The 19,552-nt window shown below is 35.8% G+C and overlaps 2 protein-coding genes and 1 long non-coding RNA gene across 6 annotated transcripts; 1 reads left to right on the top strand and 2 right to left on the bottom strand.

Moving 5' to 3' along the window:
- Positions 1-389: 389 nt before the first annotated feature.
- LOC103932504 lies at positions 390-7,562 on the top strand. Of its 4 annotated transcripts, XR_007251440.1 has the most exons (8): positions 390-511; positions 1,216-1,694; positions 4,467-4,658; positions 4,746-4,858; positions 5,232-5,342; positions 5,497-5,601; positions 6,024-6,211; positions 6,960-7,559. It is a non-coding gene; the product is annotated as an uncharacterized LOC103932504 (long non-coding RNA). The 4 variants fall into 4 exon arrangements; XR_007251439.1 differs by having other exon boundaries at positions 4,467-4,858; positions 6,960-7,562; XR_007251441.1 differs by lacking the exon at positions 4,467-4,658 and having other exon boundaries at positions 4,789-4,858; positions 6,960-7,533.
- A 510-nt stretch (positions 7,563-8,072) lies between these two features.
- Positions 8,073-10,922, bottom strand: LOC125469055 (receptor-like protein EIX1). The gene has a single exon (XM_048565953.1). It carries the CDS (start codon positions 10,920-10,922, stop codon positions 8,073-8,075), a length of 2,850 nt encoding a protein of 949 aa, XP_048421910.1.
- Positions 10,923-15,175: 4,253 nt separating this feature from the next.
- LOC103932512 lies at positions 15,176-17,749 on the bottom strand. Its single transcript, XM_009342137.3, has 3 exons — positions 17,537-17,749; positions 16,283-16,337; positions 15,176-15,774 (listed from the first exon to the last, which is right to left on the bottom strand). Exons 1-3 carry the CDS (start codon positions 17,747-17,749, stop codon positions 15,455-15,457), a joined length of 588 nt encoding a protein of 195 aa, XP_009340412.2. The 3' UTR covers positions 15,176-15,454.
- Positions 17,750-19,552: the final 1,803 nt, after the last annotated feature.

The raw sequence follows: 19,552 nt of genomic DNA, 5'->3' as shown, positions 1-19,552 counted from the left end.
CCAACCCAAAGGGAAATTTTGGGTTAAATGCTAAATGCTAAACCAACACCAAATTCCCCCCAAAATTTAGCTCATAAATCGGAGTGGACTCCACCTAATATTTATCGGAATTTAAATTTTTTTAGATTAAAATATTCATAAAATTAATTTATGATAGTCTACATATTTATTTTTTTTTAAAAAGTTTAATTTAACAAAAAAAAAGCCTAAGTTCATTTTTTAATAATCCCGGGCCAAAATTTTAGGCTAAAACAGTTAGAGCAGAAAAGTTGTTTCTGGGCTAAAAGCTAAATTTTCCAAGCTAAAAAATTTGGTTTTTAGCCCAACTATCAGATATGGTCTAAGTAAAAAACTAATAATCAATTTCTATATTATTAGTCCATAATATCGTTTAAAAAAAAAAAAAAAAAAACCATTTTCACTCCAGAGAATCAAAGCGAAAGCAAAACCATCACGACCCTATTTTCTCTTGACTGCTAATTATGGCTCCGAGCCCAACGCTCTCGACCCTGTAAGTTCCTTTTTCTTCCTGATCTTCAGAATTCCAACTTTGATCTTGTTACGAAAAGGGTAGCGAGAAAATGAAAACTTATTCTCTTGTTTCACAGTTTAATTTCTCAGGTCTGCAATTTGAGCTCATAAATTTTGGGGTCTTTCCATTTCGCGTTCGATTTACAATTGTTAGTTGTAGAATGAATGTGGGTTGTGCAACTGGGCTTGTTGGGTATATTTTGTTTTCGCTTTTCGTCGATTTTGTTCAGGTCTTTTTAGCAAATTGATAATGTGAGTGAGATTTTGGGTAGTTTTCTCTGCTTGTGTAGTTACCACTCTGTAATTACAAATTTTTTGGTATTTGATTGCTCAAGACACCCAATGCGATCTTTCTATCATTTAGCTTTGATTGTTTACGACCACGACAAAGTTGCGATTGTAAAAAGCTGGAGAAAAAATGCTCTTGTACTGCTATGCTGTGTAGATTATTGAGCACTTCCTTTTTTTCTCCTTGAATGTAGAGTGGAGCATTTTTAATCAGTTAGGAATGATGTGTTTTGCGAAAATTGGTAGTTTAAGGTTCCTTTGAGTACCTAAACCTAGTAACTCTAATTGCTTGCATGACCAATAAAAAGAACAAAAGTGAAAAAAAACTTAGTAAATCCTTGATTGCTGTTTTGTCTACATTTGTTATCGTTGCTTATAATTTTATTTTGCTTGTAGTTCACTGATGTTGAAACAATGGCTTCTCCAACAATTTTTGCCGACCGTAGTTTGTCTTATCTTATGAGTGACAAGCCTCAGGAAGCTCTCAACAATGCAATGCAAGCACAAGTAGTTTCCCAGTGTGGCACTTTGTATCTTATCTTTAGGCTGCTGCCCTTTTGGCCCCTTGGAATGGACAGTGAAGCTCAAACAGCACTTGTTATGAACTCTGTGTGAGAATGTATCGTTCTTAGGATATGTAAACACAAGTAAATTTATTCATCTGGTGGTTGATCATTATGTGCCAGGCCCTAGACCTGATTCGAGGTAGAAATCTTTAGATGCTGACAGATTCTTGCTTAGAAGGACACCTTTCTAGTGATGATGGTACTGAGTTGGCATGCTTGGCTTCACAATGTTTACAATCTGAACCCTGAGAGCGACCAAATCCAAGGTCATTAGTTGCTTCTTTGACTCTTCTTCAGAAAGAAACTGAGGTTAGCTCTCTCCTCTGTTTCTCTAATTAAGCATTATATTCCTAACTATACTCGGGGAATATAGTTTGACTATTTTAAATCTTCACACAATTGTTTCTAGATCTATATTTTGGGGCAGTCTTGTGAGCAATATATTATATGTTATATTCTTTTCACTGCAATCAATCTGAGCTATTTGTGTAAGCTCGTATCTAATTATCTGCGGAAATATTTGAAAACTTGGGCAAGGGGCATGACTCTAATTTGTTATTAGTGAGGACTTGAGAGAGCTACACTTTTGTTTAGTGCCTTTCATGGTGAATGATGTAAACCCTTACATAAGTACATATATACTTATTAAATCATATGAAGATCGAACACAACAATGCATATGAACTACGTACTGCAGTAAATGCATGTAGCATTGTTAACCCTAGTTTGAGCATAATGCATTCTGTCGATAGACAATGAATGCATGGAACTTACTCGAGGATGATGCCATGAAGATCGAGATGTGATTAAGACCTTGCCTTCTCTTGGAAACGTATTGGATCTCTCTGCTGTCAATAGGACTAGCACTAGTATTAAGAGAACCATGCCACACCGGAGAAAGGGGATCGAAACCCTAGTTATAAGGATGTAACTGCCCCTCCTATCATGGCTGCAGTTACTTTCAGTTTTCCAACTCCTCATAACCGTTCTCTACATCATTTCGTACAAAACTCATAGTTTTCTCACCTTATATTATACATTGATCGACATGTATAAGTTTCATTACATCACATCTCCTTATGGTAATGTTATTTCATGTCTTTATTAGGTGTTTTGATTCACTTCTCGCATATAAGTTCAAACATTCTCCCACATAAGAATGATCAAAACATCTAATGAAATAACTAACAAGTCACCATTGAGATAAAGAGTTGAAATAAATCTTTCAAACATACTCAAAGAAGCATTAGTTGAACTTTAGACAGTATAATACAATTTGCAGTACCATTTGTACTAAAATCACAGACTAATAGCATTCAAACGAGATCATGTGTGAGAATACACTTCTGAATAAGAGAATTCTTCATTACAAGCATTACTTCGACATTCCTTCAAAAGATCCTATATATTCTGATTCCATTGTAGAAACAGCCCTTGTGGTTTGCTTTCTGCTTCTCCATGACACTACACCCCCAGCCATTATAAAAATATATCCACTCATGGACATTCTATCATCGATGCAGCCTCTCAAATCAGCATCACTATAACAGACAACTTCCAAGTTTTGGACTCGATGGTAACTTAATCATAGTCCTGTGTCTTTTTCAAATACCTCAGTACCTTTTTGCCTGCATTCCAGTGTGCAATACCAGGATTTGATTGAAACCTTCCTAGTACACTTAATGCAAAAGCTAAATCAGGTCTGGTGCATACTTGTGCATTCATGACACTGCCAACTAGAGATGCATACAGCTTATCCTTCATAACTCGAATGTCATGTTGAGTTATAGGGCATTGTGAGAGAGAGAACTTATCCCCTTTACCAATGGGGACATCACCCGCACTGCAAGCTTCCGTATTAAATCTCTTCAACACTCTCTCAATGTAGTTCTTCTGAGATAGCCCCAAGGTTCCATTCTGCCTATTCTTCACAATCCCAATACCCAAAACATAATGAGCCTCTCCCAAATCTTTCATATCAAAACTGTTACATAGAATTTTCTTGGTTTCAATCATTAACTGCATATGAGAGCTTGCCAACGGTATATCATCCACGTATAAAACCATGAAAATGAATTGAGATTTGTGTTGCTTCATGTAGATACAATTATCAATTTGGTTCTCCACAAAACCAAAGTACTGCACAACTTGATCAACACGTTTATACCACTGCCTTGAAGCCTGCTTTAAACCATAAATAGACTTATTTAGCTTGCACACCAGATGTTCTTTCCCCCCTTTCAACAAATCCTGGGGGTTGTACCATATAAATGTCCTCATCAAGGCTACCATTAAGAAAGGCAATTTTAACATCCATTTGGTGAAGTTGCAAGTCAAAATGAGCTGTGAGTGCCATAATAACCCTAAAAGTCTTTGGTAGAAACTGGAGAAAATGTGTTTGTGTAATCCAAGCCTTCCTTTTGTGTGTACCCTTTAGCTACAAGTCGGGCTTTAAGCCTTTCAATACTGCCATGACCATCCCTCTTGGTTTTAAATACCCATTTGCACCCCTTTGCCTTCTTAGTGTCTGAACCATCAACTAAAGTCCAAACATGATTACTTGCCATGGAAGCAAGTTCTTCTGACATTGCAGCTTTCCACAAATCACTCTTAGAACTCTCCGTGGCTTGTTTATAAGTCATTGGATCATCTTCATCACCAAGATCATACTCAACTTCTTGTAGATAACACAAATAATCATTTGGTATAGTAGACTTCCTGGTTCTCATCGATTTCCTTAATAAAGGGTTTCCATAGCACTAGCATTAAGAGAACCATGCCACACCTGAGAAAGGGGATCGAAACCCTAGTTATAAGGATGTAACTGCCCCTCCTATCATGGCTGCAGTTACTTTCAGTTTTCCAACTCCTCATAACCGTTCTCTACGTCATTTTGTACAAAACTCCTAGTTTTCTCACCTTATATTATACATGATCAACATGTATAAGTTTCATTACATTATATCTCCTTATGGTAATGTTATTTCATGTCTTTATTAGGTGTCTTGATTCACTTCTCGCATATAAGTACTAACAAATGATACTCTATAAAATGTCAATCTCTTATGCCCCAAAATTCAGGGTAATTAACGACAAGGGTTTTCAGTGATCGTAGTAGTTTAATCATATATAGATGCTTAACATGGGTATCCCACATGGTACCTCCTGGTCTTCTCTTTCACCATCGGTGAAGCCTGTTCAAGAAGGGATTTGACTACTATACATGATATCCTAGAGAATATCGGCTATAAAGACGATGGAATGACAAATGAGGTCCTATTTTTGTTTAATAAATGGAGAAATATCTAATAAGTTGTGTTGTATATATTTAGCCTTCTCAATAGTTATGTTCCACTGCAGCTCTCATTCCAAATGTGCTCTAACCAAATGCTGGAATCATTAGATTCAAAGAAAAGGGGGGATTCTGCTTTTAAGTACAAGGACTTCAAACCACAATTGAGTGTTATTCACAGGTTAGGTTCTTATTATGATACTTGTGGGAAATTCTGAGTAGAGGTTTGACAAAAGTTGCTTTCCTGTTCTACCGATATCCGAATTTGGCCTTCAATAGGATGTTCTTTATCTGACCAGTTAAAATAAATTACTAAACACAGCTTCGTACGAAATTTTGTTTGGCGTAAGATTTCCAGTCAGAATACGATCGTTACATTTTATCTTCTAATTCATGATAGGAAGATTTGAAGAGAGGAAATTGGTAGCTTAAGGTATCTTAGAGTATTTGCATGATCAATAAAAAAGAACAAAACTCAAAGAAAAAAAAAAAGTAAATCCTTAATTGCTGCTTTCTCTACATTATCGTTGCTGACAGTTCTATTTCACTTGTAGTTCATTGATTTTGGAACAATGGTTTCTCCAACAATTTTTGCCCCGCGTAGTTTGTCTTATCTCATGAGCGACAAGCCTCAGGAAGCTATAAACAACGCAATGCAAGCACAAGTAGTTTCCCCACTGTTTGATATCCTTTCCTATTATATTCTGATTGTATTCGTTTATTTTATTTATTACAAACAATGTATTTTGACTCCATCTGTTTGATATCCTTTCCTAGTATATTCTGATTGTATTTATGTTATTTATTATAAATTTTCAGGATGGCAATCCCAGAATATCCACCTTTGCCTGATGAAAAATAGTAGGGATGGGAAGAGTTATAGTACAAATCTGGCATTTACTCCTCCTGAATATATTAGGACTGGTAGGTAGATCGTGGAAAAAAGCGGCGTTTATTATTATTTACTTGACAAACATCCTTTAAGTATGCACTTCAACAATTATTATACACTGCAGATCTGTCTTGAAGGGAGAGTAATACCAGAAAGTGCAATATATAGGTTTGGACTCTCTTGATTGATCTTCTCAGCAGAAAGCGTATCCCCTCTAGCCATTTAAGTGATTGTTCCAGTGGTGAACTGAACCAAAAAAAAAAAAAAAAAAATCATTTGTAGGAAAAGAGAAATTAGGGAAACTCTTGTAAAGATCTAATGGTTACTCTTTTACCTACGATAAAATAGTTTACTTTCAATTGTTATGAACTCTGCGTGAGGATTTATCCTTCTTAGGATATGTAAACACAAATAAGTAAATTTATTCATCTGGCGGTTGATCATTTTGTACCAGGCCCTAGACCTGATTCGAGACAGATATCTTCAGATGCTGACAGATTCTTGCTTGGAAGGACAGCTTTCTAATGATAATGGTACTGGGTTGGCACGCTGGCTTCACGATGTTTACAATATGAACCCCGAGAGCGACCAAATCCAAAGTGCTTAGTTGCTTCTTTGACTCCTCTTCAGAAAGAAACTGAGGTTAGTTCTTTCTCCTTTGTTTCTCTAATTAAGCATTCTACTCCCAACCTTACCCTGGGAGCATAGTTTGATTGTTTAAAATCTTCACACCATTGTTTCTAGATCTATATTTGGGGGCAGTCTTGTAATCAATATATTCATATGTTATCTTCTTTTCACCAAACTCAATCTGAGCTAATTGTGTAAGCTCGTCGTATCTACCGATTCATAATTTGTTAATATCGAACCTTTGTACCGAGCGGAAATATTTGAAAATTTGGGAAAGGGATATGACTCTCATTTGTTATTAGTGAGGACTTGAGAGAGTTACACTTTTGTTTAGTGCCTTTCATGGTGAATGATACTCTTATGGCCCAAAATTGAGGTTGGTTAATTACAAGGGTTTTCAGTGATACCGTACTTGTTGGGTGCCAATTAGAAGCACTCAGATCTGCAGCATCCTAGTAGTTTAATCATACATAGATGTTTAACATGATGTTGTATGCTGTTAAAATGAAGTACTTCACAGCTTCGTACGAAGTTTGTTTGGCGTTACATCTTATCTTCTATTTCTTGATATGAAGAAACAAAATTGGTAGTTCAAACGAAATTGGTAGTTTAAGGTACGTTAAGAGCATCTAAACCTGGTAACTCTACTTGCATGACCAATAAAAAAGAACAAAACTAAAAGAAAAAAAAATTATTATAGCCTGAATTGCTGCTTTCTCTGCATTTGTTATGGTTGCCGACGGTGTTGTTTTGCTTGCAGTTCATTGATGTTGGAATGATGGTTTCTCCAACAATTTTTGCCCGGCGTAGTTTGTCTTATCTCATAAGTGACAAGCCTCAGGAAGCTATAAACGATGCAATGCAAGCACAAGTAGTTTCCCCACTTTGGCACATTGCATGTTATCTTCAGACTGTTGCCCTTTCGGCCCTTGGAATGGACATTGAAGCTCAAGCAGCACTTAAGGAGGGTACTACGCTTGAATCCAAAAGGAGTAAAGCAGTTGGACAAAAGTGAAAATCTAGTCCGGTCGTCAAGGTGCCCAGTTTTCCACTTCTTTCGGTTTGGCTCTCAGCATATATAGGCGTCGATCGATCATAAGGTTTAAAACCACTGGAGCCAAAGCTTCAGCATTTCCATGGTATTAGATTGTGGTCATTTTCCTGCAGTATATATTGTATTTGATTTGATTTCTTGTGTGTCAATTCGTGTATATGAATTCCTTCGATAAAATGGAAAAAATAAAATAAAATAGAAAGTTGTCAAAAACAGTGGTAGGGAGGAAATCGTTCAGAAGCTTTATAATTTGTGTACAGAAAGCATATAGGATTCCTACTTGGATAAATAAATAAATAATAATAATAATAATAATTAGTTTGTCAAACGTCGTCTGATTGTTGTTAGACACATATAAATTACTACTTGGATACAAATAAAAAATAAAAAGTTAGCCCCTTGAACTAAAATTTACGACGAGCAAAACAATCATATGCAGTCCATAATTAACTCACTTTCTTTAGTAAGTATCATGATTCTAAACATAAACTACAGAATGGTCTTGATAAAGTAAACATAAACATAAAACATCTTACAAACTAACATTAACAAATCATCTGCCAAAGAGATTTAGTAGTAAAGTTCTTTATTATGACAGCTCAATACTTGAAAACTTAAAACAGATAAGGCCCATGAAGCTCTTCTAGTGAAGTGATCCCTTCTGTGCTATCTCATAAGACGCTGAAAATAAAAATACACAAGCACACGTAATTAAGTTCTGAAGAAGACAACCAAATCAATCAGAAAAACTTTACAAATATATGCATGCATATCGCTAATTTAAGAAAGAAAAGTAAAATCACATTTACGTACCATTGCTTAATTGAAGTGCCGCTTGATCGAAATCACCCTCACATAAAGCCAATCATTCAAGACATTCAAGAACCTGATGTACGAGTATCTCCATTGCCTGATGAAAATCAAACTGCCACAGACTCCCCAAAATCCAACAATAAAACCAAGCGCCATGCTGACGTAAAATCCCCATGTTATTAGCTCATCTTTTTCTTCTTCATTGCTTGAGATCACGGTTTCCTGTTGATCATCACACATGTTTTGAAGTGGAGGTCCGCACAGTTGAGGATTTCCAGCATAATTGGAGGGATCAAAACTTTGGAGCTGAGTGCCTGTTGGAATTTTGCCAATAAAATTGTTGTATGACAAGTCCAAGACACTAAGACGATCTATCCGAGCAAGGCTTGTTGGAATTCTGCCATCTATCTGGTTTCTTGACAAATCCAGGATCTCCAATGCTTGCAACTTTCCAATCTTCGCAGGTAGCTCACCTGTCAATCCGTTTATCGACAAGTTTAAAGAAATTAATCCAACAAGATACGTGATTTCAATTGGAATCTCCCCCGTTAACCTATTGCTTGAGAAATCAATTCTCTTCACGAGTCCCAAAGTGTTTCTGTACGAGTACATTCTTCCCTTCCATATGAATGTTGCATCATCCTTATAAACAACATAAACATCATTTATTGACAACAAATGTTGAAGGATCGGAGATGAATTTCCTATTTGTGCCAGAGCAGTCAAATTGCTGAGGCATTTTGGTATTGCACCAGAGATGTTGTTCACAGACACATCCAAATTTTGAATTTTTGTTAGACGGCATAGTTCAGACGGCATGCTTCCGTTGAAGTTATTAGAGGAAAGCATCAAGATAACCAAATTCTGAAGGCTAACCCCTAACCATTTTGGTATGGGTCCTGATAATTGATTGTTTCCAACATCAACAACTTTTAAACTGGTGCAATTCTTCAAGGATGAAGGCAACTCTCCAACAAATCTGTTGCTTCTTAGTTTCAATGTTTCCATGTGATACAGTGAGCCTACTGTGGATGGAATTTTCCCCGAAAAAGCATTGTAGCTCAAATCAAGCATGACTAGATGGTCAAAATGTGTCAAGCATTCTGGAAGCTCTCCGGAGAGATTGTTGCTTGAGAGATTAAGAAACATTAAACTCCTGTATGCTTCACACAAGATAGAAATTGACCCTGAAATGTTATTATTAGAGAGATCCAAATATGACGCATGCAATAGAGTTGAGGGAATTGGACCTTCGATTTGGTTCGAACTCAATTGTATTTCAGGGTAATACGTAAAATTCATTGTCGAATTTGCAAACATTTCTCCAATTTGGTTATTGGAAAGACTGATAAATGTCACGTCACGAGTCGTACCCCAAAACCAGCTTGGAAGGATATCCATAATTCCAGCATCAGAAATATTGAGGTATGAATACTCATTCTGAGTTTGAAGCCATTTTGGAAAATACGGACCCATCTTGGAAGACCCCAAACTTATATAGTCCAATTGAAAAGGTGGAGCCCAATTAGAATTGAAGCTTAAAGCTAGTGAGGTAGAGGACAAATCCAAATATGTTAATCTAGAGAGATTCGAGAAGTGGCTTTCCGAAACCACACCTTCCAGAGCATTCATACTCAAGGCCATATACTCTAGATTAGACAGTTGCCCAATACTTTCAGGTATTGTTCCACTCAATTGATTTGTAGAGAGAAATAATAGTTTCAACGATGAAAAGTTTGTGAGATTAGGAATTGATCCAGAAAGATGATTGTTAGAGAGGTACAGATACTCTAATGAGTTTTGAGCACACGTGGACAACATTTGAACAAACTTGGAAAACTGTCCACTCAGACTAGTATTGCCTAGGTACAGTTCTTGCAAACTGCATAAGCTGGAAAAAGAATGCGGATTCACCGCGTCAAATTTGTTCTGAGAGAGACATAGAAAGACAAGAGAGGTCAAGTTTTCAACGACACTGGGAATTAAACCAGTTAAACTGCTGTTATGGAGGTGAAGATGGACAAGGCTGGCATTGTAGTTAGACAACCATAAATATATTGAAGGAGAAGTGCATTGGTTGTCAGAGAGGTCAACATGAGCAAGAGACTTTGAAGAATTTATGTTAAAAAGAGTACTGGAATGGATTATAGGAGAAGGAAGACCACACCCGTGTAACGTTAAGTTTGTAAGTTTAGGGAGCTTGCTTACTGTTTCCAGCCAGTCATGAACATTACTGAGATTGGTGTTACTCAGATCCAAATATGTTAAAGAAGAAAGACGAGGGAGCCACGAATTCAGATTTTCCACACTGTTAAAGCCATTCCATCCGAGATCAAGATATTGCAAGTGGGTAAGGTTTCCAACTTGACTTGGAAATCGACCACCAAAAGAAGCACCAGAGAGATCGAGGTGTCTTAAATTGGAAAGAGAACCAATGAAATATGGAAGTCGGGTCCCATTGAAGTTGATGGAAGAAAGGTCCAAATATTTCAAATGCTGCAACTCAAGTAGTTTGGGACTCATCATCTTACCTTGCAAAGAATACCACCCAAGATGAAGTTGAGTAACATGGTTGGTTCGGTTGCTGCAGTGGACGCCGACCCATTTGCAACAATCTTGCTTGTGTTCTTCTCTTCCCCACGAAGAGAGGAGATGGTAGTGATCCACGAGGCCGTGTTTGAAAGCAAGGAGTGCTTCTCTTTCCCTCTCAAAGCACCTCACCACTCCTTCTGAAGAAATATTTTTGAATCCAAGGGAAAGGGAAGGGTTGACAGCACATTGCAGTAAAGTGAACACCACAATTAAAGCACGAAAGAGTTTGTTCAAGCACCTGATTCTGATTCTGTCACCCTCCATCTTAATTCAACTAAATCAACCAAGAGACAATTGAAGCACGAAAGAGTTTCTTTAGGATTTTGATTTTGGAGCAAACGGAAAGCTGCAAGTGTAGTTCAAAATGAACGAAGAAAAGTAAAAGCAAAATATCCAATAATTGCGACAATATTTATACAATGGAATATGCCATTTTATCTCAAACACTAAAGAAAGGTAGGCCTACAAGTAGCTAAGTAGAAGCAATGCAATAGGAGACCAAAATATAGCCACATTTTTATTCAAGAATTAAAGTTGCTTCAGTTCAAAAAAGAAGTTTCTTACAAATAACAGTACAAGGTCCTAACCCGGCCTTCAAAAGATAATAAAAAGAGTTTTAAAATTTTGAATCTCAACTACAAGCAATCTAATAATTTTATTCAATAATTAAGGCCAAAAATATTATAAAAATATTAACAAGAACACAAATTAGTTTTCTTCTTTTTCTTCTCTCTCTCCTCCCTTTTCCTCTTCAGTCTTCACCCCCTCTTTTCTTTTCACCAATCCCTTCTGTTTTACCTGTGCCTCATCTATCCAACAAGATCTTCTCCAGATCCTTTTGGTGAGAATCTAGGAATTCATAGATCGTATCCGTTCATCGTAAATCGTACGGATTTTTCTTTTAAATTCTCCCCTCGCTTCCTTTTCACTGGAAAAGGATCCTCCTTTTCTTGGGGATCCTAGAGATTCTGCGCATACATCTTGCGGTCAGTTTTCATTACATACTATTTGTATTTAATTTTAAATTTTAAATTTTGAAATGATTTTTGACCGCACGATATACGATGAACGGTTACGATCGCAAAATCCCTAGAATCCCCAAGAAAAGGATCCGACGAAGATTCTTTTCCCTTTTCACCCTTCACAACCTCTATATATCTTAATTATTTTTTATGAAATTTTCTGTAATTTTTGTAAAGAAAGCATACACGATTGTCGATGTATTATTTCTGATGAAATAAATAATAATTAGTTTGTTAAACATCATGGCATCGTTGTTGACTTAGATATAAATTACTGCTTGGATTAAAATAAAAAATAAAAAGTTAACCCTTAGTAAATTTGACATGATTTTGCACAGGAGTGCAACCAATCCTTTAAACTAAAATCTACGACTAACAAAACAATCTTTGACACGCTATATTTGGGTGGGGAATTTTCAAGCCATGAGATTGAAAGCCAAATTGAAAAGAAAATATTACAAAATGAGAAAATTCTTCAATAATACGTAGAACTGAATGATATATAATGAATGAAGAAACGTAAAATAAAAAATCCAATAGTCGTGAAAATCTTTATACAATAGAATATCCAATAGTTCTCCTTCTCAATTCATATGCCATTAATCTCAAACACGTTACAAAGAAAGGTAGGCCTACAAGTAAAAATCAGAGGCAATGCAATAGGTGACCAAAACATAGCCTGATAAAGTACATCAAGTACCAAGGGCATCTCCACCATCACTATTGAGGACTCTTTCAAGGGCTTCAATGGAATATTCGGATCCCTAAATGAATATTGTGGCCGTTGATGAAAACATGAAAAAAAAAGAAAAAATTATCTCTACCGTTGGTTTCCCAACGGTTAAAAATATGGAAAATGTCACAAGTGTGGTATAGGGTCAACGATTGACGTTGTTTTAGTCTGGCGATGAAAGAAGCTGATGTGCAACATTATCATGCAGGTCAGCCTTGTTTCCCACTCAAAATCTACATTGGTTCCCATTTTTTGAGGATTTCTTTGAAGTATCCTATGAGTCACTATACGTTGGGATACTTAGAGGACCTCTATTCCGCCAATTGGAAGCCCTTTGTCCCTATATTTAGAGACTACAGGGTTGTGGGCACTCCATTTAAGGTTCCCGTTGGAGATGCTGGCTATACAATAATTCCACTAGACACCATAATTGATAAACTGAAAGTTTTTGATGCACCAGATATGAGATATAGGTGACTTTACCTAATTTGCTTTCCACCAATCTACTTTTTTTTCGATTCACCAAGGTATGGAAATCCTAGTGTAAAGGACTTTGAAGCACTACCTTCCCTCAAGTTGAACCATGTTCATTAGAGTCGAATTAAGATTACAATGATTCCACTAGACAGCATGAATTATAAAATGAGACTTTTTGATGCACCAGATACAGGTGACTCTTTACCAAACTTTGAAATAATATAATTATGCCCACCCGCTAAGTTTTGATAAACTATACTTACTTTATAGTAATTCTACCATAAACATATCACTGGTATACGTGGGACAATAATTTCACTAATTTTATCAAAACCGCAATTTTCAAAAGTGGTTATCTTTTTAAGTGAACCATTGAATCTGGGATGAAAGTTAATCTCTTTAAAAGCGAGGCACTCAACACATGCTTCAGTAGTTGGGATGTTATGGTAAAAAAGATCAATATTATTTGAACTAGTGCTGACACCAGAATCATACTTTTCATGTCCATCTTAGGGCTAGAGTTTGGGGGCTACATCTAGCTTTTTTGATTCGAGCAATATTCTAATCTAAACTAAACTATGGGGAGGGGGGTTCGAACTTTGGGTGTAAGTTCAAGTGGAGGCAAACTGCTATAGCCAACTTGCTACACTCGGATACGTTGGGGCGACAAATAGCTCAAGGTAGGGACATTTGTCAGATTGTGATTTAATCCGACCGTATCTAGTTGTTTTCCTTACAAAAAAGGGTGATCCAATGGACACTCGAAAATTGTCTCTGGGCACCCAAGAATGGTTTATGAACAACTAAGAATTTGTCTTTATAGTTGGGTGTCCACAGAATCACCATTGTGCATAAGAATATAGGTGAGTCTTTACCCATTTGAAGCACTTTGTTCCTATATTTAGAGGCTATAGGACTATGGAGACACTGTTTAGATCCCCATTAGAGATGGTGGCTTTATGGGTAAGTCCTTACCTAATTTGTTTTCCACTAAACTACTTTTTTTTCGATTCATCAAGGTATTTGAATCCTTGTGTAAAGTACTTTGAAGCACTACCTTCCTTCAAGTTCAACCACGTTCATTAGAATCAAATTTAGACCAAGAAAGCAAAATAATCCCACTTGATAAACTGCATCAAGTACTAAACTTAGAATTTTGACAAAAGTCATAATTTATAAATCGATATGCACCAATTTTCTTGTTTGTATCATAAACAAAGAAATTTAGAATTTCCGCGTGGAAAAAAAAATTGGAATTTAGGACCTCTAATTCCCAAATTAAATTTCATATAAATAGATGTCATTTTTAAATTTCTTTGAGTAGGAGTTTAAAAGTAAAATAAAATAAATTTCGTAATTAAATTTCATTGTTCTTTTTATGTTAATCAAACAAGAAATTTCACATTTGAAAAAAGAAAAACAAGAAAATTTCCAAATTCTAGAAAATATAATTCTGTCATTTTGAAATTTCTTAGTAATATTAAATTTCTTCATCCAACAGAGTGTAAGACATACAATAATTCCACTACACAACATGATTGATAAAATGAGAATTTTTGATGCACCAGACAGATCATATAGGTGAGCCTTTACCAAATTTACTTTCCACCTAATTTACTGTTTTTTCTAGTTTGCCGTATATAATTTAGAAATAGTATAATTATGCCTATACACTGTTGAATTATGCCCACACTAGTTTTGATAAAATATAATTACTTTACAATAATTCTACAAAGACCATATCACTGATATATATTATATTGCAGTGGGCATTTTTAATGGGATCAGGATCCCCTCTTGAGCTAAGGATGATGATTCTCCTGAGCAAGTCCATCGGGCCGTTCAAATTTTATCCAACAGTTACAATTATTATGACTTTTAAAAAACCCCTGTTTGTAGCCATTGGATAAAATTTAAAAGGTCCGATGGACTTGCTCAAGAGGATCGTCACCCTTAACACAGGAGAGGATCCTGATCCTTTTTAATGAACTATTGAATAGATAAAAGTTTCTCTCTTTAAAACTACCGCACTCATATCACGCTTGAGTAAGTGGGATGTTATGGTGCTTACAGCAGAATCATAATTTTCAAATCATGAGGGTTAAGTTTGGGAACTGGAGCCGCAAGGGAAAGAAACATGGCAGCAGATGGCTTCCCTTGGTCTGGGTTTGCATTTGAGCCTGCATGCACACTTGACACCCTGCAACCGTACTAAGTTGATGTCCTAGCAGATGACTGGTCCGACGTCAAGATATCAGTACCGTACCTCCAGCAAAGATACTTTCTTTCTGGAATAAAATTGCTGACATAAATTTCAATTGATCAATTCATTACATCCATTCTAATATTACAAATTCCACCGATCCCTTTTGAAGAATCAAGGTGAATAAACCATTCTAATGAAAACATTACATCCATTCCAATTGCTCAAATCGTCAATGAAATCCCCCTTTTTCTATATAATGGCGTCGGATTAAAAATTTCTACTAGCAATCAGAGTCTATGCTAGCGGTAGGATTACATAACTGCTTCTTTTCTGCCTCTACCTCGAAATAACTCCTCTGTTACTCCACAGTCTGAACTGTTTCTTTGCTGCCATTAGCTCGAAATGACTCCTTTGTTATTCCATAGTAGACTGGTTCTTCGCCTACAAAGGTAATGAAATTCCAGCCAAAAGCAGACCCACCGACAATATATGTCCCTTGAGTCTGACCATCTTCAGCCTGCTGCTTCTCGCTGGATACACCTGTTGGAAACTTATTTTCTGATGGTTTTACAAAAGCCCTTGTATCTTGGGGCTTTTCACCTGGCACATTCTTACTTCTTGTTGCCGAAACTGTTTCTGCCGTCATCTGTTTGCATAGTTCCATCAGAAGTTTAACGTCTGAAATTTGCAACATACATATGACCATTAGCACATCTCATGATCAATCCATTAAAAGCAACATCTCATGTGATTGGCTCCATCACAAAAACGCCTTGAACTCTAAAGTGTCTAAAGGAATCTAAAAACCGGAGCAAAGGCATATATGGTGCTCAAGAAACTCAGGACAAAACCACATGTCGACATTAGAAGATGAGTGAGACATATGTCTCCTAGTAAAGAAGGCAAAAGGCCAACTGAATGCTACTAACAATATTCTAGGATTGGGTGGCCAACAATAAAACTATCCCAGACTGAGTTCAAGGGTGAAACTCAATATAATCATCCACACGAAAGATTACTAAGCCAAGTTAGCACATGTATGAAAGTCAGATGTCATAACCACCGCAATAACAAACCACTTGCGTTAAGATTACCAAATCAGGTCAGCTTTATCATACAAATCAAGGGATAACTGTATGTCACTGTGTGAAAAGAAAAAATGAAAACAAAATCTTGATGAGCTTACATTCTTGAATTTCTTCAGATGACTTGCAAGTTCGAAAGTCAGGGGTCCGGAGAACCTTCAAGATGACAAAAAAGCAAATTGTTACACTCTCCATACTTCATATAACGTAGCACACAAAGGAAGCCAGTAGCAGAGCAACTAAGAGACAAGGGTAGTCATGGGCCCATCCTGCATTTTTTTTTCGTCTCAAGTATAGGGATATAGCAGCTACTTAGTGAAGTATTAGTTCAAGAAGAACATAGAATGCCAGAAAATATTGGTAACCCTCAATGAATCTCAGAAACGTGTGAATTGTATCTAATATATGTATTAGTTACATCAGGAGTATCCTAAGCTATCTATCATCTTCTTCTTCTTGATTACTTCAAGTTCATCTTAGGGTGAACTTAGGGTGAAGAAGAACTAAACGTCTAGTCCACCATTTTCCCCATCTTTTCCCTTTTTTTTCTTGGTTTGAACTTCTAGTCCACAATTGTAATCTACTTCTATCTTAGCCTATATATCAATCTATGATGCATAATTTCTCTCCATATATGAGTTGGAAAGAGAAAAAAATATAAATATAATCAATTTATGCGGTTCTTTGTTGTATTTTAGATGTCAAAATGTAGGATTTAGAGAAATTACTTGAGAGTGATTACATCCACATCCATGTTGGACTAACAACCTAATGCACTTTAAAGCAGTCATGATCTTCTAAATTCTAGGCATCAAATACAGATTACATACCAATACAACATGCTTAACACATTACACTTTGCCTGCAGCCTAAGACAATCGAGCAATATCGGTAATGTTAGCAGATAAACACTAATATTGACAGTTTCACTTGACACAAATTAGAAACACCTCAATTCACTTAGAACCATAAATTACTTGCCTTCATTTTCGCTATATCCTAACAATGGTTACTAATAGTTCGAGTATTAAACGTTCTGCAACGAAAAATATGAAACACCTCATACTAATAACATTTCCATCAAAATCATTATTTAAACAAACTTTTCACTGCGGAGCTACTAAGGGCACCTAAAATGTAAGTACAAGGCAGAAGAATACAAAGATTGCACATTTATTTAATCTTTTTAGAGAAAAATGAAATCTTTAGAAATGTTAAAGACGTGCAGATTGTGAATTCAAACAAACCCGAATACACAATTCAACAAAAAGAAAACCTAGATCACAAAAACATTAAAAATTTACAAGAAATTCAAATCAAGATGCAAAATTTGGGAGATGGGTTTTTAACTGTACCTCGAGAAAATGAGGACGGACCTCTTTGAGGACGGCGCGAACCTTGTAGAGGGTAGATGAGTTGGAGAAATGGGCATCATTTTCGAGAGGTCTCTTCTTCGTCTTGGAAGGAAGAGAAGACGGCGGAGGTTCTGGAGGGAGGACTTCGGCGGAGCTCGGAGGGGTTGTGAGGATTTCGGTGGCTGAGGACTCCGCTGGTTTTGGTTCTTCCATTGGTTCCTTGATGGTGTTTGTCTGGGGGAGTTGAGCGGACTGTTGCCTTTCTGATTGCAGGAAGCGAGGTGCTTGTGGTGTGTTTGGCTATCAGTGTAAGCTTAAATGCTTTACATAGAAAAAGTTATGCATTATATCCAAAACGGTTCCTCGTACTGACATAATTTTTTATTTTGATTCTTAAGATTTAAAATTGATAAAATTGGTTTCTAAGATTGTTTAACATCAATCATTTTGATCATTATGCAAGAAATCTCCATTTAATTGATGGTATTTTTATCAAATCAACCATTCTCTTGAATTGGTGGTTTTTTCAATTTAACAAAGATTGTTCATAAAATGACTAAAATAATTAACGGTGGACAATCTCAGGGACCATTTTTATCGATTTTAAATCTCAAGGACAAAAGTGGAGAGTTATTTCAATCTTAAAGATCATTTTAGTTAAAAAGTTAACAAAAAAAAGTTTGAGAACTTGCAGGGCACGAATATATCACTGTTGTGGCGCTACTAGACTTATGTGTTTGGCTTCAATGAAAGTTAAAGTGCTTATAATACAAAAATATGTAAATTTTTGTCAACAAAAGGTTTTGTACTAAGACCACCTCCAATAGTTGAGTTTAAACTCACTGTTCAAGTTTTAACTTTGCCCAAAGCTGCTCTAATCATTAGGCTAAAAAACATTTTGGGTTAAAACTTATTTTTGGGCCAAACTTAACCTAGAAAATGAGCCAAGGTTGTGGTTGGGATCGAGTTGCTGACGTTGTCGACCACTTGCAGAAAGACCAACAACTTTTTTATTTTACCGAAGAGCCCATGTGGTTCAACCATTGGTTAAATTCAATTTTGTTTTAAATAAATCAAATTTATAAATACATTAAATTCAATGGTTGAGATCTAATATGAGCAAATCTAACGGTAAAATAAAAATCTAACAATGCAAAATTAAATCCAAATAGCTAAAACAATTTAAAAAATTTAATCAAAATTTCCCCAAAAGCTCTATAATTACCTATGTATTTGTTCAAATACCCACACTAAATTCACTTTCGTCAAACATTTTTTCTCCCTTTTTTCTTTCTACTCTCCTATGTATCTGTGTTTAAAAATGAGGTGGATTGTGTGGTTTTCTATGTTCTTTCATGTGGTGTATATGTGTAGAATGAGGTAGGTTTAATGATTTTTATTTAAATTACCGAAAAAGAAATTAAGCTAAAATCATTTATTAATAATTTCAGACTAAAACTTCAAGCCAAAACTATTGGAAGAAAAAAATTGTTTCTGAGTTTGAATCTAAAATTTTATGGGCTAAAAATTTAGATTTTAACCCAAATCATTAGAGTTGGTCTAATTGGTACACTGATATACAGGTGTCTTGTACCAATGCATGTTTATAATATAAAGATATGGCACCCACTTGTAACTCTTTGTTCATTAATGAAATTATGCTATTGTTTCTGTTAAAATACACACACACACACACCATTGTGTGTGTAAATTTATGTTTACATAATATTGTACTAATTAATGGCACATTGCTATATCAGTGTCATGTAAGTGCTCTCTACTTACATGAATAATTGTTATAACTACAAACCAAATGGTACATTTTGATATTTTACTAGAAGGGTTGATTACAAATTTTGTCCTTCAACTCCTTGAGAGTTTTACTTTTAAGTTGGTCCTTAAACCTATGCATGTATATATACATATACATATATATATATATATATGTATGTGTGTGTGTGTGTAGTGAAGACAATTAGTGATGTCAATCACAAAAATTGATATAAAAAAAAATCG

Source organism: the organism of the source record quoted next, unplaced genomic scaffold, assembly GCF_019419815.1.
Source record: "Pyrus x bretschneideri cultivar Hongxiangsu unplaced genomic scaffold, Pyrus_bretschneideri_v1 Contig40, whole genome shotgun sequence".
Classification (NCBI taxonomy): Eukaryota; Viridiplantae; Streptophyta; class Magnoliopsida; order Rosales; family Rosaceae; genus Pyrus; species Pyrus x bretschneideri.
The sequence above is the reverse complement of the archived record's forward strand: the minus strand, read 5'-3'. Positions and strand labels throughout refer to the sequence as shown.

Excerpts from the sequence above, each read along its gene's own strand:
- LOC103932512 (XM_009342137.3), bottom strand. The coding sequence starts at position 17,749 with ATGGAAGAACCAAAACCAGCGGAGTCCTCAGCCACCGAAATCCTCACA. Across the intron at positions 16,338-17,536 it reads TCCGTCCTCATTTTCTCGAG|GTTCTCCGGACCCCTGACTT; the intron begins GTACAGTTAAAA and ends GTCATCTTGAAG. Across the intron at positions 15,775-16,282 it reads ATCTGAAGAAATTCAAGAAT|ACGTTAAACTTCTGATGGAA; the intron begins GTAAGCTCATCA and ends TGCAAATTTCAG.
- LOC125469055 (XM_048565953.1), bottom strand. The coding sequence starts at position 10,922 with ATGGAGGGTGACAGAATCAGAATCAGGTGCTTGAACAAACTCTTTCGT.